The following is a 22328-nucleotide window of genomic DNA, read 5'->3' as shown; positions in this document are numbered from 1 at the left end:
GCCGTGCAGTGTGTGCAAAAGCGATTCAAAGTCCAATTTGTTAATTTTTTTTATAATTTTTATTGCATTGTGATTCAAAACCCACTTCAGAAAAAATATTTACTTTTATAATCATGTTTGCTCTTATACTTTGAAATAAATCCACCGTGCACAGTGACACTTAATCGAAGTACGAGTATTGCCCCCATTTAGTTTGCACAGTTTGTGGCTCTGTCAAATACGAATATCAATTGATGATCGACACTTGTTGACCATTCTAATTTTGCCATAATTGTGATGCTTAGGTACACATTCATAAGTTTTTATAAAGGGTGTTTAAATAGAATCACGAACCTATCCTCAATTTCTTTGAGAGGTTACTTCGTTTGCAACCAGCTCACTTGGATGGCTGACGCTCACTTCCATGGCTGACGCTCACTTCCATGGCTGACGCTCACTTGGATGGCTGACAATGACACGTAAAGAGAGAGTTTATCAATGTACTTTTTCTGAACCTACTGGCTAGGCATGTGGGCAACTGAGCTGTGATACCGTCTCAATACCGATAGTATTGGGACATAACATTATCATCTTTATATTTTCCAATAATTTGGCTAAGACCATCTAGCCTCTTTAACCTCTTTAACGTACTGGAAATGACTTCCCCTCTTGGCGTCATTTACCAAAAATTTAGGTTCATTTCAATAACAGTCGATCGCCAATAAAACGGCCTCCGCAGAAAAGTCAAAATTCGTATTAAATTTTTGAGACACCCTTTATAAAGCGACGTAGATGTGTTTGTATGAACAGATTTTGCAATTCATAAAAATACGGATAAGTGTTGATTCGTTTGCGCATTTAAATGAGAAATAATTAATAAAAAGGGAGCAAAGTGCGTTGTTGCTGCAGTTGATCTCCTAAGTGAGTACGCGTAGTGCGAAAAGCGCTTGTGCGAATCCCTTCAAGTTAGCTGCGTTGATTAAATATTAGCAACCAGCGATTTAGCGTATTTCCCGTGATAGTGGCTCCAGCAGGAAAACTGCAACGTCAGCGTACGTTTATGAAAAAGCGCCAAACCGACAAATCGCCAAAGCCCGGCAGCCTACGCTAATTTTAGCATTTCATCGCTTTGGCTCCTCAGTCACTTTCCGCGCTTTACAACGAAAACACCAAGATGCGGACAATTGTAGCCGTGATTGTGGCCGCGCATTTGGCAATCGTTGTCGTCGAAGCCACAGTCGCGCCGCGCTCTGAACCAGTCTCTTCGGCGGAGACTTCGCTGGCGCGTCTCAACTTCCTGGTTGGTGTGGCGCAGTTGGGCAAGCTCTATGAAAACGGCACGCGCTGTGGCAGAGAACTTGAAACTCTGCTGAAGGCTGTAGCGGCCAAAGAGTTTTGGAGCATAAAAGGTCTCTGTGTGCTGATTGCTGCCGCTCAAAGCGGTCACTTTATCAGTGTGTTTATTATTTTTGCCACCATATTATTATTATCTGTTTATGTTTAACTTAATTTCTTGTTTCTTATTGACACGCCGCAAGTGCTCGATTCGTTTGGCGTGCCACCGAAGTCCTTCAGTTGGGGCAATAACCACTGGTTCGGTCCGCAGTGGCAGTGCAACGATTTAAATAGGCCATACGTTGTCGCGACCTCGCCAGAGTTTTTACGCACCTACACCTTTGATCCGTTTAATGTCACCAGCCCTTTTCGCATGCGTCTCACCATGGTGTATATGCGTTTCTCAACGCCCCACTTTATCGACTTGCGGCTTCCGTATGAGGTGATTCAAATCTGCAAACTCTTTCATTTTTTAATGGTGTGCTTATGTAAATCTGTGTCAAATGTGTATTTGTGATTTTTCGTGAAATGTAGTCTTTCATTCATATCGGCCTGTGTTTGCCGCAATCCTGCTCAAGTGCCGCTCTGCGTCGCTACACGGATGAGTACTTTCTGCGCGGTGAGTTGACGATGCAACGCGATTTCGAGCTCCAAATGCAATCCGTTGCGGCCAGAGTACCGTCTTTAGGCTTGGATTTCTTGCAGCAAACCGGAACACTAATTTCCATGTAAGTGTACCCATGTTGTTATATGTTTTCTGTTGAGAAAGTAAGCCGCGTTTATTGGCGGGGAGCGTGGAAAAATTTATAAAAGCTGCTTGTAGTTAGATATCAAAACAAATTAAGTAACATACACTTAGGAAAAGTTGATCAAAGATAGGTCAATGTAACAAAAGCTGTGTGATAAAGCTTTCTGATAGAGTGAACGTATATATTAACGGTTAATGCAGACAACACTAGTTCAGGTATTTACGGCTAAACTCTTTTTACTCTCAGTACCCTACCCTTTCATTGTTTGCTAAAAATGTGTTATAATTATATTAAGGGACCAGACGGTTCACATAAACTCAAAAAAATCCATAAGCGAGCTTATCTTTAAGAAATAAATAATTGGGCTGCTATTTTGCTACGCTGTAAATTTGATACCATATTTTATCGGTGGTCTTTGAGGCTTCTTCATCTGAAAAAATTTTTCGTTTTAAAATAGCCCAAATATGCTCTATCAGGTTTAAGTCTGAGAACTGTGGAGGCCAATCGATGAGTTTAATCCTATTGCATTTATATATCGCCTCGCCAAAGCTCAAGTCCAAATATGTCAAGACGTGGGAGATATGAGTCCTCGAGGATGTTAATGTAATTATTTGCACGCATAATATGATATCATTAATGCGTCGAAAAACACCTATCTAACTCTCGCGAAAACATACACTTGCGTGGCAAAAGTGAGTGAACCTACAATAAATACATCTAACCAAAAGACATTCATCAAGTCGTCAACAGTATAATGTTCAAAATTATTAATGAATTTAACCGGTCCATACAATGTTATTCACTTAAAAATAGTTTCTTCATTAATTATTTGGTCTTCAGTCGTTTAATAATAATTTTATTAGCCTAGTGCTCTGTGCCTGCAATATAATATGTGGTATATATTTAATAATTCTTTTACAAAAAAGTGATATAGATGCGCCAATTATTTCTCACGGTGTAAAAAGTAGCTGCCCCTTAAAAGGGACAAGATTACTCAAATTGTTTCAGATGCAGTGGAAGCTGATGAAGATATCGAAAATGTTGAAACTTGTGTTGCCGGAAATTTCTAAAGAACCATTTGCTGGGTTGGCTACTGAATGGCTTAATTCTAGTGTTATTTGTCTAGCAAATCAAATCAAATATCCTTGTAGAGATTCCAGTCGTCCGGTGCACATAAAAAAAAGCATACATGGAAGACTAGAAAATCGCGTACTTTTAATCAGTTAATTTTCCACTAGCTGATAACGACACCACCGAAAGAACTCAGTATTCCTTTTCTGCTTCCTTTGGAATGACAAGTTATTTGTAAGAGCAGCTTACTATACTGTGACCAAAAAATAAGGTGACATATTTTTTGACATGTATTTATTTTGAAAATTCTTTATTTATTCTTCCAAATCAATTTCATCCCCTTTAAAGTAATCCCCTCCCGATGCAATGCACTTATGCCAACGTATTTTCCAATTTTCGAAACACTGGTTGTAGTCACTTTCCGGGATGGCCTTCAGTTCCGTCTTCGCTGCGGCTTGATTCTCCTCCGGAGCGGTCTTTTGAGCTTGGTGAACAGCCAGAAGTCACACGGCGCCAGATCAGGTGAATACGGTGGTTGCGGAACGATTTGGGTTGAGTTTTTGTCGAAATGATCACGAATTACGAGGGCAGTATGGGATGGTGCATTATCGTGGTGTAAAAATCAAGAATTGCCTTTCCACATTTCCGGCCTTTTTAGACGGATAGCGTTACGCAAACGACGCATAACGTTCAAATAATATCCCTTGTTGACTGTTTGACTGGTTGGAAGGAATTCATATGCACAACACCACGATAATCGTAGAAAACAGTCAACATGACCTTGATTTTTGTGCGACTTTGGCGCGATTTTTTTGGTCTCGGCTCTCTTTTGGCACGATATTCGCTCGATTGATCGGTTGTTTCGGGGTCGTAAGCATAGATCCAAGTCTCATCGCCAGTTATAATGCGTTTTATGACACCCTGGTAGTCGGAAAGCATCGTTTCACACACTTCAACGCGACGCCTTTTTTCCAAAAAATTCAATGTTTTCGGTACCAGTCGAGATTTGACGCGCTTGAGGCCCAAAACATCCTTCAAAATGGTATTGGCTGAGCCTTTCGATATGCCAACTTCATCAGCGAGGTCTCTAATTGTTAATCGACGGTTTTTCAACACCAAATCTTTGATTTGTTGAACGTAAGCTTCGTCGGTTGAGGTTGATGGTCGCTCTGGACGCTCTTCGTCTTCGACACGTTCACGGCCGGCTTGGAACTCACTATACCATTTGTAAACATTTTTTTTAGACATAGCCTCATCACCAAAGGCTTTCTGCACCATCCTCAACGTATCCGCAACAGAAAATTGATCCCGTAAACAAAATTTAATGCAAATTCTTTGCTCAACAAATTTCGACATCGCAAAAAACGAAAAACTCACTTTTAGCAGCTCACAAAACGACACGTATGAAACACTAATGAATATTTTGACATGAAATTTGACATAAATGTGACTGACAGTACTACCAACCTAAAAAAAAAATTAATTCTCCAAATCCTTCGACGCGCACCTTTTTTGTGCACATTAGAAAGGTTTGATATTTTGAAGCTTCCACGTTTTCTAATGTTCCTTGTCAGATGTTGAAACGAGTCTTTGCAAATAAATCTTCCAATTGAGAAACCATCTGCATATACATAAGTGTCATTTCTGCTCAGCCTAGCAATCGGAGAACTGCACATAATTTACAATTTCTTCTCGTCTTTTCAATTTTTTGAACTTTCGTGGTAAAGTTTCTGATTGCATTTTAAAAACGCCGCCGTGGACGGCCACTAACAAAAGAATCTTCACATTCTCCGCAGTAGTTTCATCATTCCATCATCTGAACCGCAAGACCTTTCTCTCCAAAACTCGTAATGTTGACTCATCAGATGTTGTCATCGTCCATGCCTCTGCACCTTGGCTTTTATTCGCCGAAAGAGGACTTTCCTTCTCAATTGCCTAAAAAACTGTTTCAATCAACGAACATATTTCGTATCATAAGTGCATGTTAATGTAATACCCAGAGTCATCATAACCCTTATAAGGGACATTCAATGGCATTCAAAAAAGGTTTGCAGAAAATGTGATTGCAAACTATATGTTATTAAGTGATGTCAAATTATTACACCATCAATTTTCACATTTCTATTTTAATCGGTTGATTTTCGTGTATGAGAGCGTTATAACCAGTGTTACTAGAGGAATTTGAATGGATAGTTTCATTCACAGAATGGAGTGGTTTTCAATGGAAATGGTTTTCATTATATTTTCATATATTCGTACAGTTTAGTCCCTTGCTGCATATATAAAGAAAAGTAAAAGATACATATGTATATGATAATATTGGTTCTGAATTTTAGCTGAATAAGAAAGAATATTTATCAACGAAAATGGTTTTATTGTTTTTCAAAATATTCTCCATCAAGATTTATACACTTTTGCATGCGCTCAAACCAATTTTCGAAGCACTTTTTCCACTCCGATTGAGACACCTCCAAAACATGGTTTTCGAATGCTTCAACAGCGTCTTCTGGTTACGAAAATCGTTGACCACGCATTATTTTCTTGATGTGTGGGAATAAAAAGAAGTCATTGGGTGCCAAGTCGGGGCTGTACGGCGGATGACTCATAAATTCGACGTTTTGGCCGGTCAAAAAGGCGCTGGTGTTAGCCGATGTGTGAGAGCTCGCATTGTCATGGTGCACAATGATTCGTCTTCTCTTGTTCGTTTTTCGAATTTCTCCGAAGACCTCAGGCAAACAAATGGTGGTGTACCACTCAGAATTGACCGTCATACGTTGCTCAAGGGGAACAGTCGCCACATGACCAGTTTAGCCGAAGAAACAGGCGACCATTTGCTTCGAAGTGCTTCTTCCACGAACAACTTTCTTTGGATTTGGCTCGTCTTGGAAGACCCACACGGTCGATTGCTGTTCTGTTTCGGGCTCATACGCATAGATCCATGATTCGTCGCCTGTGACGATCTTATAAACGTCTTTTGAAGCACCGCGATCGTATTTTTTCAGCATTTCTCTACACCAAAGAAATGAAAGTCTGTAACTTCGCACCAAACCAGACGAGCATTTTTTTGAGCGATTGTCAAATTGTGCATGATCCAACGAGAACAAACCTTTTTTTACGGCCATTCGGCAAAATATTAGTTGTAATAACCAAATCATTGTAAGTAGTATTGTATATGGAAGTGTGGGTAATCAGGAGTTGCCATTTTTATATATTTTATGCATTAATATATAACATATGATAATATTTCCTAAAGTAGTTCGAAAATGTTATATAAGGCATATGGAAGATCGGGGTAGTATTAACCCGGTTTTATATATTTTTGTGATTACTACATATTATTAACAGAGAAATATGCTCAGAGTTTCATTAAGGTACCGCACAAACCATCACAGGGCTTTCCAATAAAAGTGATATGATTTCTTAAAAAAAAACACACTAATTGTTAAGAATGATTTTGAATTAATTCGGAATATAACGCCATTCAAATGGTCTCCTCGGCTTCCTTTATAAGAACGATCGATGAACCCAATTTTTGAGTACTTTTTTCCTTTGATGAATAACTCGTTTAATATTGACTTCTAAAGAGAAGAAGAGAGTCTGGTTTATTGTTAAAGACCAATGACTTTAAAAAACCCCAAAAGAAGTAGTCTAATGGTTAAATCACAACTTCCTGGAGGAGGTGAATGTAAGGGTGGTTCATGAATAGTTTGTGGATTTTCTACGCAACGGAATTGACAGTTTTGTTTATTTAACACACCACTCAGATGAAAGTGAGTCACGTCGGAGAAGATGATTTCTTAAAAAAATCGTTATCAGTTTGTTCCAAGGCAAATTCACGACGTTTACGGTGGTCAAATGGGTTCATTTCTTGAGTGAGATCAATTTTATACGAATGCAAGCCCACATCTTTTTTCAAAATTCGCCAGGTTGTGGGTTGTGACAGTCCCAATTCTTGAAAACGCCTTGGAATCGACAAATGCACACGAAATGTTGCAATTGGAGAACGATTATTTTGATAATAATATTTTAAAAGGGCCGAAACGACACTTACAAATCATATCATCCCTATTGTAAAGCCCTTTATAGGGAGTAGGTTAACTAGATGTTAAAAAAAAAGTTTATGGTAAGCTTTCACCCGATTTTATCCATTTTATGGAGAAAGATATATAATTAATAGAAAAATGCACTCTCATAATTTTATTAAGATGACTCACCTCTTTGCCGAAATATGCAGTATGTAGTCATGCGGTAGTTTGAAAATCCTTCTATTATTGATCCAATTGAACTCCTCTACATATACATATGTACATGTATGTATAAAAGAATCAGGTGGAATTTAGAAATTTGTTGTATGGTAAGTAGGCGTGGTTGTTATTTAATTTTACACATTTCACATTTTCATTCAGTAACATAGAAAATTTAGTTATACCTGTAATACTACCTTCCTGAATTTGGTTGAAATTGGTTGAGTAGGTCCAGAGTATTGGGTTTTCACCTAAATATGGTATGAAAGGGGCCACACCCGTCTTCAAAATTTGATACCGGCTCCTATAAAGCCCTTTTGTACCATCTATAGATTTATCGCACTTTTAGTAGTTTGTAACAAACCCAAGCTGATTAAGGAATACGTTGGGAAGCCGAAAAAATATTTGCCCTCAGCGAATTTGGTTATTATAACTTGAACGGTTTGGACCAACTCCTGTTTTAAAATTTTTTTTTCAGCCATCGATTCTCCTCCCTATTTCGCATTCATACCGACGGACATGGGCTAAACCAACTCAGCTCAACACGCTGATCTTTTATATATATACTTTATAGGGTCTCCGACGCTTCCTTCTTGGTGTTACAAACTTCGTGACAAACTTAATATACCCTGTTCAGGGTATAAAAATTCGAATATATTCCCCGCGGTTATATGTATGTATGCACTCCGCAATTTGTCTCAAACATACATCTAGTAGGTCGTGTGGTGAAATTTCGTTGCATGTACAAACTTAAAGCTCACTACTTGCATTTAACTTGTCATCATGCATTTTTATAATTAACATGATTTTTCTCCTCCAGCATTGTTCTCACCACACTGGTTCTACTGATGGCTTCAGCGGAGATGGTTTACCGGTCGAAAGCGAAATTGAAGCTCCAACAAATGTTACATACAAAAGCTCCACACACTACTGTGATGATAGATGGCGTGCACATAACAAATGTTCCGATAGAGTCCGCATATGAAAGTACTGCAGTTAAAAGCTCAACGGTTGAAGAGATTTTATTATGTTTCCGTTTTACTGAGAATTGGCAGCGCGCTTTGAAAGCCGACCGCATGAATTCAAATTCAAACTTTGTGGGTGTTATTGCCGGCGTGCGCACTGTTATTTGCCTGTGGGTTTCCACTTTTCACGTATACTACTATTCGGTCTTCGCTCTGTCCAATGCGCCGATGCTGTTCGTGGCAATGGGGAGTTTTCTCAACCAACCGCTTTTAGAGGCCATTTTTTTCGTGGATGTTTTCTTTGTCATAAGGTATGTATTACATATATATTAAAAAAAAGTCATTGGAATTTAAATCAGATGTAACTGTTTATGCGAGGTAAACTTTAGATTTTACTAACATTACATAGACATATTTCTACTCTATGGCAGAACAATTTGATAAGGTTCTCATGAAATTGAGGGGTGGAAGATATTCGTGAAAAATGTTTTGCAGTTGATTATAAGGAGTTATTTGTTTGAATGAAAAAATTCAAAGTTTTAAAACCTAATCAACGTGATTTCACTCATTGAATCAAGTTTTGATATTAGCGTTCGGTACTAAAGTATCGCAGAAAGAACGAAGAAATCCGGTGTTCGAAGCAGAATACGCCTATTCTTTATATATGTATAAAAGAACCTGTTAGTTACGCTGGTTATAACTCAAAAATGGCTAAACAGATTTGGCTGAAAATTGGTGTGCAGGTAGCTTAGAACCAGAGGACGGATATACGATATTTTTATGTATTTTCTATTTTTATCACTTTTTTTAATTTTTCGCCAGCAGGTGCTCCTTTCTACAGCAATTTTATATCTTAATTTAGTGCTCCGATTATGCCCATCTACGAACACGACACATTTTGTTTGTGCCAAAGAACCCACATACCAAGATTCGTTAAGATATCTCAATTTTTACTCAAGTTACAGCTTGCACGGTCGGACAAACGAACGGAAGGGCGCACAGACAGACATTCACCCGGATTTCAACTTTTTTCGTCATCCTGATCATTTATATACAAGGTGGTTCCAAAGTAAACAGGACTTTTTGAATTTAGCGCCCCCTGTTATCGCCATCTATATATTGACTGGCGTTCGTATTAGAGTTTGCTATCGATCTTTATCGATTGTCCAGTGAGAATTTCATGACATTTCATCGATTGGAGGTGAAGTTATTGTTATTATATGTTTGTGTTATCGGTGCGAAAATGAGCTTCGAACAAAGAGCCAACTTCAAATTTTGTTTTAAAATTGGTAAAACTTTTACCGAAATGTTTCAATTGATGAAACAAGTTTATGGCGATGATTGCCTTTCCTGTAGCAGAGTGCACGAGTGGTTTCAACGTTTTCAAAGTAGTCGTGAGGACATAAATGACGATCAACTAGTGGGCCAATCAAAATCCGTGATCACCGGAAATTCCACTGAAACTGTGAGTGAATTCATCAAAAATCAGCTTAAATCATCATTGAAATTCATGGAAATGGAATTTAACATCTGCAAAACATCGATTTATTGCATTTTGACCGAACATTTGGGCGCAAATTGACTGAGGACCAAAATTGCTCAGAATCCGTCTCACCGATCGACGCTTGTGACCGTTTGTTTGACCAAAAATCACATTTTAACCAATAACCACTCCCCGTATTCACCTGATAGGGCACCGTGTGACTTCTTCCTTTTCAGAAAAATGCATTTGCCCATGAAAGGAAAGCGTTATGCAGACTTAGAGGCCATTCAAAAGGCTTGCACTGGCATACTGGCTGCCCTACCGGCCAACGAGCTAAAACACTCCTTCGACATGCTTTTGGACCGTGCAAAAAGCTGTATTGAAGCAGACGGAGACTATTTTGAATAAAATAAATTGATTTTGCCGAAAAAACCTTTTGCCCCTTTTTTTTAATGCCCTGTTTACCGCACCTTGTATATACTACATATATAATCCTATATCTATCTTAATTAGTTTGAGGTGATACGTACAACCGCTAGATGTATTAAAAATATTAAGAATAATAACAACATTTAGTTACTGCAATAGTACAGTAATTTTCGTATACATGGATTATACTGATTGTTGCTACTGAACAAGGTGATTTTGTTTTAGGTTTCATGTGGAACCTGTAATACACTTTTAATATATCAACAACAATTTGCCTTGATAGTTGTTGCATCGCCAAGTCATTGCTACATGCTAGATTATAGGCGAACGGAGCACAAAAAGTAGCGAAGAAGCTGAAGTAATGGTAAAAAGTTCAATTATAATTATGCAGTACAATGCAATATTTAAATGGCAACGATGCAATTTTCAGCAGTGCTATCTGGAGATAGCCGACAGCCCGGTAATTTTTCGGTGTTCTTAAGCCACTGAGATTAACGAATGAATCGTTTTTATAGTGGAGTGTTGAAATACCTCAATTTACCATAAAGGTATGCGAAAATTTTCAATTAGATCCACCTTCAGATATAATACGATATTGGGAATGGTAGAACAGAACTGGAACCAAATTGATTTACGACAAAAATTGATTAATTAAGAGTACATTCCTTAAAATAAAAATTATTTGTTTGGATCATAATTGGAGGATGGAGTCATTTGTAAAAATTCACGCAAGTGAAGAAAGTTCTCTCACTGTCATTCACTTTGGAGTGGCCAGAAACGATTATTTATACAGGGCATCACAAAAATAAGCATGCACTGTGTTTATCCGTTTTTTCGTGAGAAAAATGTGCCTCAGAACTAATAATAATATCCATTTTTTATTTCAGTTATTTCATATTTTAATTAAAAGCAAAAACCAAAAAACAGAAACTTAAATTAATAATTTTTCAAATTAGAGAAAAAAATGTTTAAATAATAATAAATTCCAAACAAAAAGTTCCAACGGTTATATTTTTTAGCTTTGATGGACCGTTCATATTGTGTTGGATAGCCATTGGATTTTTTTATTGCACTCAATCTGGATGGCATGGACTTTACCAGTTTTTGGGTCACTGAAGGTGGCATCTTGCCCCATTCTTCGATTAAAGCAGCCTTCAAAGATTCGTTGCTGGTTATTTGGTGTCTTCTGATTTTTCTCTCTAAATAATCCCACAAATGTTCAATAGGATTCACATCAGGAGAGTTGGCTGGTGTTTTTAATTGTTTGGGTGCCTTGTAAAGTAGCCATCCCTTAACGATGTGTGCGGTGTATTTTGGATCATTGTCGTGTTGACATTTTTATTTCAGTACGCACTTTTGGTGCACTTTTTTTGTGTGATAATACGCCGCTGCTTGGAATCAAATATGTTTAGTCGTTCAGGTCTTTCTTTATTTTTGGTATTCCCCTCTTTTTCATATTTTTCTAATATTTTTTGAATAGTAGAATTACTTTTATATATTATTTTTCCAATTTGCCTCTGACTTTTGTTTGTTTTTATATACATAAGTAGTTTTATAATAACATCCTTCAAATCTTGTGATAATTCCTTGCCTCGTGGCGCCATGATACAAATTTAATTGCCAATACGGATGAAATTTAATGAAAACTTTGGAAAATTATTATTTTGTAAAAGAACAACTACTTATTGCTTCAGAAACGTGTGAACACTGTGTATCAAACGAAACCATACTGAAATGGTAAATTGCATACATATTTATGTAACGTGATTTTCGCTTTTTACTGAGAAAATCTAACGGTTCTTAATAACGGAATATGTTAATGATATCAGTCTGTCATATTCGTGAAAGCAATATTATGAGTAATTGTTTTTATAAAAAACACAAAATATTTTTTTTTTTTTGCAAATAATTTGACCTTTTTACGCCAATATATTAGGTTGTCAAATATCTCCCTTCCGCATTTTTGTCTTTAAGCGCTACAGAGCTCGTATCAAGTATACATCTTTGCAAGATCTTGACATAACCTACAAAACGACGGATGATTAGTTTGGATATTGCGTTCAACATTTATAGACGTGTAAACATGGAGTTCACTAATGCCGAAATTCGCGCTATTTTAAAGTTTTCCTTCGTTAAAGGCAAAGCCGCTAGAGAAACGTTCCGTGAGATTAATACTGGATCACTTCGAATTGCGGAGGGAATAACGACTTCATGGATAAGCCAACCAGCGGAAGACCTGTGACGACGAATATCGATCAAATCATGGAAAACATCGAGTTAGACCGGCATGTGGCATCTTGTGACATCGCTCAGAAGATGGGAGCTAGTTACCAAACCATTTTAAACCATCTGTAGAAACCTGGATACACAAAAAAGCTTGATGTTTGAGTGCCGCATGATTTAACGCAAAAAAACCTTCTGGACCGAATCGCTGAAACGGAACGCACTCGACTCATTTTTGAAGCGGATGGTGACTGGCGACGAAAAATAGATCAATACGACAATACCAAGCGAAAACGGTCGTGGTCGATGGCCGGTGAATCGTCCCAAACATTGGCCAAGCCGCAATTGACGGCGAACAACTGGACCGCTTGAAGCAGGCGATCGATCAGAAGCGTCCAGAGTTGGCCAACAGGAAGGGCGTAGTATTCCATCAAGGCAACTCCAGACCACATACTTCGTTGATGACTCGTCAGATGTTACGAGAGCTCAGATGGGAGAGTTGATCGCATCCACCATATAGCCCGAATATAGCGCCAAGTGATTACCACCTGTTTCTGTCCATGGCGAACGCCCTTGTTGGTGTAAAGTTGAACTCAAAAGAGGCTTGTGAAAGGTGGCTGTCCGAGTACTTCGCAAATAAGGAGGGGGGCTTCTACGAGGTGGGTAATATGAAGTTGCCGTCTAGATGGAAACAGATTATCGAACGAAATCGCAAATTTGAACTAAATCCGATCACCGCAACAATTTTTATAAAGCATTGAATACAGAGCAAAAAAGCGGAAGAGAGATATTCAACCTAATATAGTGCATACTTATTTCTGTGATACACTGTATATGGCTCAAGCAGTTCACGACTTCCGGTCCTACACCAAATATCCTCTTGGTAGCCAAAGAACATCCGTTTGAAGGCGAACTAAAGTGAGAAGGCGAAACATCCAATCCACAGGGTTGTGCGCTCCCAATGAAAAAGTACAAACAAACTCGAATGAGAGACCCCGCTTTTGATGACGACCATAGCAAACGAACTAAGGATGACGATTTAAGGGCATGTACCTGGAATTTCCGGTTCCTTAATTGGGAAGGTGCCGCTGTCCAGCTGGTTGATGTCCTCGTGAAAATAAAGGTTGACATCACCGCCGTCCAAGAAATGCGATGGACGGGACAAGGACTGAGGCGAGTAAGCCCTTGTGGCATTTACTACAGTGGCCATATAAAGGAGCGCAAGTTCAGTGTGGAATTCATGGTGGAAGAGAGACTCCGTCGCCGATTACTATCATTCACTCCGGTGGATGAACGTCTAGCCACAATCCGCATCAAAGCGAAGTTCTTCAACATATCGCTGAATTGCGCCCACGCCCCGACGCAAGAGATGGACGATATGACCAAAAATGCCTTCTATGAGCGTTTGGAGCGCACCTATGAGAGCTGCCCCCGCCACGATGTCAATATCGTGCTTGGCGACTTTAACGCCAGTGTGGGCAAAGAAGGTATCTTTGGCGCGACAGTCGGTAAATTCAGCCTCCACGAGGATACATCCCTAAATAGGTTGATCCTGATAGGCTAATCGACTTCGCTGGGGCCCGAAATATGGTTATCTGTAGTACTAAATTCTAGCATAGAAAAATTCACCAAGCTGTTTCCGGATCGAAAGGCCACCAACCAGATCGATCATGTTATGATAGACGTGCGTACGCTCCAAGATCCTGACGCATCCGCCTCAGTGCGGCAAAAAACGCACTTCAACAAACAGAAGGAAGGTTCGCCGTCGAGAAGCTGAAATCACAACAGATATAAGGACAATGTGGGACGGCATGTCAAGCTTCTTATGTATAGCTGCAACCGAAAACATTTTTCAGTAAATGCAAAGAAACAGCTGGTACGACGCGGACTGCCGTGTCGCAGCGGAGAGAAAACAGATTACCTACCTCGCAACGTTACGATCGACCACAACACGTGTGGGATGGGATAGATACCAAAAGTTGAAGAGGGAAGCGAAACGCAGTTGTAGACAGGAAAAGTGAGAGGCCGAAATGCGTGAGTATGAAGAGCTTGACAAGCTGGTCGACACGCGTAATGCTCGAAAATTCTACAAAAATATGCCGGCTAACAGAAGGTTTCAAGACCGAAGCATACTCTAGAAGGTGGAGGTGATCTGGTGACTGACGTCTAAAGCATACTAAAATTATGGAGGGAATACTTCTCCAGCTTGCTACCATGAGATGGTTTTTAAATCTACTGCTTTAGAAAATAATTCAAGCTGCAGAGTTCTCGCTTCGTTAGTTCTGCAATCTAGAGACTCGATAAGGAGGCACAAGGTGTCTTGGTCTCTGTTCATTCAAGTGTAATTACATCTCTAAATAATGAAATGTAAGAGTTGATTAGACCTGTTCATTTTCAATTGAGAGATTTTTGTGACTGCCACTTACTGAATTGCAAAATCGTCTCAAGTCACAAAAAATTTCTCTAATTTAAAATCTCAATTTTAGAGACTTGTGACTGTGTCACAGTCCAGAATCGCACGATTAATACTATACCCTGTTCAGAGATAATATAATTGCTTATAATTACAAATCTGTTAATTATACATACATATAGTACATATATACCATGGACATATTTAATAAAAACAACTAATCTGTTATTGTAATCACTAAACTCACATTTATTTAATTCCAGTGCGTTACTGCTCGTCTACAATTTTCTCTCTTCCGAGTCGAGATTAAAGGAGATTCGACAAAATGATTTCGTACAGAATTCGAAATTATTTGGGAAACTTCTATTGCAGCGGTATTTGCGGTGGGTATGCGGCAATCTATTTCAAAGTACTAATTGAAGCTGCGTATTGTTTCCTAATTGCTCCTTGCTTTCGTTACTAGACTCACGCCAATGCTGATTACCACAATGCTTCTAAGCGATGTATTCTACGACTTGACCAACGCGTATTCACCCTTTTACTTGGGAGTGAACAGCGGGTATTACTGCAAGCAGTGAGTATATGCAAGCTAAACACGAGTAATAAATATACATATACATATGTATATATTACCATATATGGCAGATAAGCACAACTAATTCATAATAATTTGTACATTTTTTATTGGTTGAAGAGTTTTCGTTGATTATTTAAGGCGAATTCTGAGGGTTATTTATTTCGTTAATTTATTCAAATTGTTACAAAATAGGAGAATGCATGTTAATTGCAAGTGCATATGTATGTGTGTATGTATATATGCTTTTGATATGGGAAAAATAACACATAACCCGAATTAATTTAAATCGGATTTGGTTATGCGTGCATATGATTTAATGAAATATATGTTGATTAATGCAATGATTTTCAATTAAAGGCGATTCAGAGCCGAAAAAAGGTTTAGGAACCACACGTACAATTTATTTTATACGGAAATGCTCCAGCGGCTGCCACACACACGCACTTACATATGTATATGTACATTTTAGATGAATGTAATCCTTGTAGACACACTTACATATATAAAATATTTGTCAAACGCTTATCATACGTTGTAAGCCAACCGCTGTTCCGTTACATGTAACGGTTATGTAATCGAATGCGAGATTTAATTACGTGGATGCAATCAAGCATAAATTGTTTAATTTTTTAGTTGAATAATAGCCGGAATGTTTTTATAAAGTGTGGCAAAGCAAGCTACATAATTCAAATTAACTTTTTTTAGGAAAAGTTTAGTAGTTTCATATCTAGGAGCGCATCCGTAAACAATATTATTGTAAATATCCAATACTCTTTCTAAAGTGAAGAGTAAGAGAAGTAAAATTCCTTTTCATAATTTCAAAGTCTCCAATCCAAACAGAGTTAATAATTCACATACGAGGGATGCCTTTCAAAATTCGGTATGAGAGAACAAAGTAAATATTGGTCTTCATTTTTATACTCTCGCAACAAAGTTGCTAAGGAGAGTATTATAGTTTTGTTCACATAACGGTTGTTTGTAAGTCCTAAAACTAAAAGAGTCAGATATAGGGTTATATATACCAAAGTGATCAAGGTGACGAGTAGAGTTGAAATCCGGATGTCTGTCTGTCCGTCCGTCCGTCCGTCTGTCCGTCCGTCCGTGCAAGCTGTAACTTGAGTAAAAATTGAGATATCATGATGAAACTTGGTACACGTATTCCTTGGCTCCATAAGAAGGTTAAGTAAAGTAAAATTTCGCACAAAGGATCGCATTAGGGAGGGTCATATTTGGACGTAATTTTTTTGGAAAAGTGGGCGTGGCTCCGCCCCCTACTAAGTTTTTTGTACATATCTAGGAAACTACTATAGCTATGTCAACCAAACTCTACAGAGTCGTTTTCTTCAGGCATTTCCATATACAGTTCAATGGAAATGGAAGAAATCGGATAATAACCACGCCCACCTCCCATACAAAGGTTATGTTGAAAATCACTAAAAGTGCGTTAAAAAACGTCAGAAACACAAAATTTTACGGAAGAAATTGCAGAAGGAAGCTGCACCCAGGCGTTTTTTAAAAATTGAAAATGGGCGTGGTCTCGCCCACTTATGGACCAAAAACCATATCTCAGGAACTACTAGACCGATTTCAATAAAATTCGGTATATAATATTTCCTTAACACCCTGATGACATGTACAAAATATAGGTGAAATCGGTTCACAACCACGCCTTCTTCCAATATAACAATATTTTGAATTCCATCTGATGCCTTTTCTGTATAATACGAGTACATATATACATTAGGAACGAATGATGATAGCGGAATAAAACTTTACACAAATACGGTATTTGAAAAATATGTAAATGACGGATAATGAAATCTCGATTATCACTTTATCGTGCGAGAGTATAAAATGTTCGGTGACACCCGAACTTAGCCCTTCCTTACTTGTTGTTTATAATATTCTTATTGTCGGAGCACTTTTGCTACTCTGAATGAGATATCTCCTAAGCCTGCATTCTGAACAACTTAACCGACACTTCAGGTGTAGAAAAATGTTGACCTCTTGGTTTATCTTTTATAAAATATACAAGCCAAGACTCAACAACGCCGAAAGAATAACCGGGTCCAAGGGAAAAAAGAATGGGCCCTCCTTACAGGAATGTTTGTGATAATTTATAAATTCTATTGGCTATGTTGCCACTCAATACTTCAGTGGCTTTGAAGAATAAGTCCACTATAACGCAGTGTTATACTCGTATGCTCTCCTATGACATATTAACATTACTTTCTTTTTGATGTACGATGGAACAAATTTGTTTTGTACGATTTTGAAAACCAATAATAAATACAGCTCAATCAGGTCAGATTATACCGGAGTATATGAATATAAGGATTGTAAACTTGGACGTTAATAAGTAGACAGAGACATCCCGTTTTCGAGCTTACCTTAAAATAAAATTTCAAATTTCATATTATTGTTTTGTTCTACAGTATACAAATCAAGAATAAATGAAGATATGAGGATAATACTGTGCACAAATTGTGACCACAAGTCGAAATCGAATCATAACTTATCAGGCCACCTGCATAACAAATATGTGGACATGAGTCAGCGGTGAATCTGTGAGATTTAAGACCGAACATAGAGAACGGTTTTTCTTGTTGACAATAGTGTCCTTGTGCTTAGATTGGGGGAAATTGGGTCAAAGCTGCTGATAATCCCAATATACCTAATATAAGGCTTTTCCAATTTCCGCTTGACTTTATAAAGTCTATACGTGAGTTATCTTAGTGAAACTCAAAGAGCATCTTTTTCTGGTTGTAGTATGTCTTGATGTCATTTAAACTTGAAAACATTTCTGTTAGTAGAAATTTGTGAATGTGGAATTAAGTGAAAGCTTTTCCTGAACGTAATGTTCTTTACATAACATATATTATATCAGTCTAAGCATTGGTCTACAAGAAGAAAAATAACGGAATGAAATTAATTGTGTCTGTGACCTATAGTGTATGTAAGTGAATAATAGTCCGGCACTCGAAGTGTGCCAACTTCAGACCGTTCGCGCAGCTGTCGCACTGGAATCAGCTGTTTATAAATTTGCTGAATGACAGTTCGGAGTATTGTTCACAAGTGTACAAAAGCGTTTTGACAAAAGTGAACGCAAAAAAAGTGTTCAGCGATGGAATTCAAACGTAATAGTGTGATTGATTTATATTTAGCAGGAAAATCACAGCCAGCAATTGCTCGTGAGCTCAAACACCTTAATGTGAATAAAGTTTTTGTTTATCGTACCATCACTCGTTACAATGATACTGGTAGCATCACAAAACGCCATGGCGGTGGTCATCAAAAGACTGCAACGTCACGTGAGATGGTTCGGAAAGTGAAGAAGCGACTTGAGCGAAATCCACGAGGAAGTGCCAATCAAATGGCTAAAGAACTGAAAATATCCAACCGCAGCAGCCCACGCATATTGAAAAAATGAGCTCAAGGTCAAGCCTTACAAGTTCCAAAATGCCCATGATCTCACACCGAAGCAGCAACAAGTAAGAGTTGAGAGAGCGAAGCAATTGCTTCGCTTGGCCGAAAGCGGTCAAATTCCGAACATTGTGTTTTCTGACGAAAAATTTTTCCAATTGAGCAATTGGTACACTCTCAAAACGATGGGGTTTACTTGACCGATCGTTCATACGAGAATCAAAGTCCTCGGTTGGCCACCAGGAGGCAGCACCCGCCACAAATATTGGTTTGGGCCGCTGTCACCGCAGATGGGCGCTCTCCAATTGTTTTCATCGAGCCTGGCGTCAAAGTAAATACGACATATTATCGGAAAAGTATTCTGGAGGCTGCTTTGATGCCGTGGACAAACAAACATTTCGATCGCAAACCATGGACGTTTCAACAAGACTCAGCACCGTCTCACAAAGCGCGAGTGAACCAAGAATGGCTGAAAAACAACGTTCCGAACTTCATTACGACCACACAATGGCTCTCGAATTCACCAGATGCGAATTCATTAGATTATTCCCTCTGGGCCATTTTGCAGAGCAAGGTCCGAAGTAAAAAATACACCAGTCTCGAGATGCTGAAGAAAGCAATTGCCCGTGAGTGGGCCAAAATACCGGCATGTCACATTCGGGCAGCTTGCGATTCGTTTTTTGACCGTCTCAAGGCCATAGTTAAGACAAAAGGTGGTCGTATCGAGCAAAAGTGAATTGGTCCTGAATTTATGATTATTTTCACACATTTTGCACCTTAAAATAAATAAAAATAATTTTCCAAACCGAATTCATGGCTTTTTTAATTGGTTACACTTCGAGTGCCGGACCCTATAGATAAAAAATTTGATGTAATCGGATTCGTTGAGTATTGAATGCTGTGCAACATTTTTATACCCCTAACATTTGTAACCCGCAGAAGGAAACATTGGAAAACCTATAAAGTATATACATACATATGGTATATAAATATGTATATATATAATATATATATGGCATATGGCATATAAATGTTAAATGTGGGGACCTGAGTCCATTTAGCCATATCCATTTCGTTTATCTGTCCTTCTGTTTGCATATACGCAAAAGCTGATGGACTACAGTTTTTGAGGTATCGATCTAAGATTTGGAAACGTTCTTTCTCCCAGAGAGGCAAACAGTCTTTGTGTATTTGTCCAACCTGCCAATATCGGACCACTATACCTGCAATACAAACTGTTCAATCGAAATCAAGTTCTTGTTTGGAAAGCCTTTTTATTTGACAAGAAATTTCACGAATTTTGGTATGTTTTAGTGCTAAAAGCAACCCAAGAATCTCCGAAGAAATGGTTTAAGTCGGACAACTATAAAATATACATAGCTGACGTTCAAACTGTCCAACTCAAGATAAAGTCATAAAAGAACTTTTTTCCTTAGCAGCTTCTTAGAGAGAAAAGTACGTTTGCAATATCGATCGATATCTCAATAAACTGAAAGACCAATTCGCGTACATACAGGCAGAAAGGCCGCTCGTTACGCTGATCATTTATATATATATTTTATAGGGTCTAAGATCTTTGCTTCTGAGTGTTACAAGCGTGGAAACTACCACATTCCGGGTATCAAAATTTTTATATTCGCATATTTTTGATGCTTAAATTTTCGTATTTTGTTAGACGCTGGTGGCAAAATGTGCTCTATATACAGAACTTCTTGGACATGAAAGACATCTGCTGCTCGTGGACTTGGTATCTGGCGTGTGAAATGCAGTTCTATCTGCTCATAACTGCTCTGCTGTTTTTATATGTCAAAAGTGAGCGTTTTGCCAAAGTCGTCTTCGTCACACTTATCTGTGGATTTCCAGCGATCGGTTGGCTCTGCAATTATTACAATGGCATAACATTCGAGTAAGTATGTACATGGTAATCTTCAAATATGTATGTTTGTATTGTATGAAGTTGCATGCGGTTCACAATTTAGACGCAACATGCAAGATTTTGATACCGTTAGCAGATACTTTGCTACAAGAAAATTGCATGCATACATACTTAGATACATATTTGCATCGTCTACATATTCCTACAATCATATAGTTCGTCTAAAAGTACTCACATTATTCAAATAAATTGACACATAGCATTGACAAAATACACTCCACGCTGAATCAGCTGTACGTGAAGCCGTGGGTGCGCATCAATCCATACCTCGGCGGTGCCCTTTGCGGCTGGCTACTGCACAATCACGCCCAGCAGCGGCGACACCGATACCATAATCACCAACAGACAAATCAGCAGCAGCAGCCACCGCACTCACACTCACAATCAGAGCCACACGTGCCAACGCAACAACAACAACAACAATCACCAAACCGACAGCCATACGAGTCGTCGGCGGCCAATGCAACGGTCGATTCGTTGGCGAGCAATAATATTAGTTGGTGGCGTGCGGCTTTCTGGCTTTTCGTCGGCATCGTCTGTGCGGTGGCAAACTTCATGAGCTACTGGCACAGCACACCCACATGGCTGGTGGCGACAATTATGTCCTTTGGCAAATTGCTTTTCGCACTCAGCATCGGTGGCGGCATTCTGATGTGCGCTTGGGGACACGGTGGCCGCTTGAATGTGTTGCTGAGCGCGCGCCTCTTTCGGCTGCTGAATAAATTCTGCTTCAGCATTTATTTGCTAACGCCCATAATTACATTGATCAGCTATGGTCTGCGCAATGAGCCGACCAGCTTCAATGAAATTGCCTCCGGCTCGGACTTTATTGCGGTGAATGTGTTGGCGGTGCTGTCTTCGTTTTTGGCCTATGTGCTGATGGAACTGCCCGTGCAAAGAGTGTGCAACAAATTGTTGCATACACGAAAATAGACCATGCCACGTGCGAGGCACACATACTTGTATGTATGTATATCAGTGAAAAGGACTTCAAGGAAGTTCAGGAAGCCTTGGATATGAGAGATATTTCATGTACGTGTATATCAGATAAGTTTTGTAGAACATATTTTTTTATTATTGTACTGTATTTGTATAAGTTTTTTACAAGGTTTTGTTTGTATTTCCATACCATCACTAGATATCCATCAAAATAAAGAAGGATTAAAATATAAGAATTTATTACTGGTTAAGGAAGAAAGTAACGGAATCTTTAGAAATAAAAATTTAGTATATGTACTTCGTATTTTACAGAGTCCTTAACTTGGGCTCTGCAAACTGAATATTATTATTAGAATAATATCCTATCTGGTTAGTCGATTAGTCGAATACCAAGAGCTCTATTCTAAACCATATATCATCTAAGTTATGATTGATGCCAGATGACGCTGCTGTCGACATTTTCTAGCGTCTTCTGCGATATTCCCCCAAAAAACAAGGTCTACTGTGTGTAACAACTATTTATTTCTTAAATAACAAGTATTAATTAATGCAGCAAATAAAA

The 22328-nt window shown here is 38.6% G+C and overlaps 1 protein-coding gene across 1 annotated transcript; it reads left to right on the top strand.

Moving 5' to 3' along the window:
- Positions 1–913: 913 nt before the first annotated feature.
- LOC120771414 (nose resistant to fluoxetine protein 6-like) lies at positions 914–21964 on the top strand. Its single transcript, XM_040099394.1, has 8 exons — positions 914–1388; positions 1518–1756; positions 1849–2042; positions 8199–8654; positions 15155–15274; positions 15355–15465; positions 20567–20797; positions 21028–21964. The coding sequence occupies exons 1-8, from the start codon at positions 1154–1156 to the stop codon at positions 21758–21760; spliced, it is 2319 nt and encodes a 772-aa protein (XP_039955328.1). The 5' UTR covers positions 914–1153; the 3' UTR covers positions 21761–21964.
- The last annotated feature ends 364 nt before the right edge of the window (positions 21965–22328 follow it).

This window comes from Bactrocera tryoni, chromosome 3 (genome assembly GCF_016617805.1).
Source record: "Bactrocera tryoni isolate S06 chromosome 3, CSIRO_BtryS06_freeze2, whole genome shotgun sequence".
Lineage (NCBI taxonomy): Eukaryota > Metazoa > Arthropoda > Insecta > Diptera > Tephritidae > Bactrocera > Bactrocera tryoni.
Note: the sequence above shows the minus strand (reverse complement) of the source record. Positions and strands in the feature narration are given on the sequence as shown.

What these genes read in the sequence shown, in the direction of transcription:
- LOC120771414 (XM_040099394.1), top strand. Translation starts at nt 1,154, where the DNA reads ATGCGGACAATTGTAGCCGTGATTGTGGCCGCGCATTTGGCAATCGTT. An exon ending in ACCGGAACACTAATTTCCAT is followed by an intron (nt 2,043 to 8,198) that starts GTAAGTGTACCC and finishes TTTCTCCTCCAG; the next exon opens with CATTGTTCTCACCACACTGG. An exon ending in AGCGGGTATTACTGCAAGCA is followed by an intron (nt 15,466 to 20,566) that starts GTGAGTATATGC and finishes GTATTTTGTTAG; the next exon opens with ACGCTGGTGGCAAAATGTGC.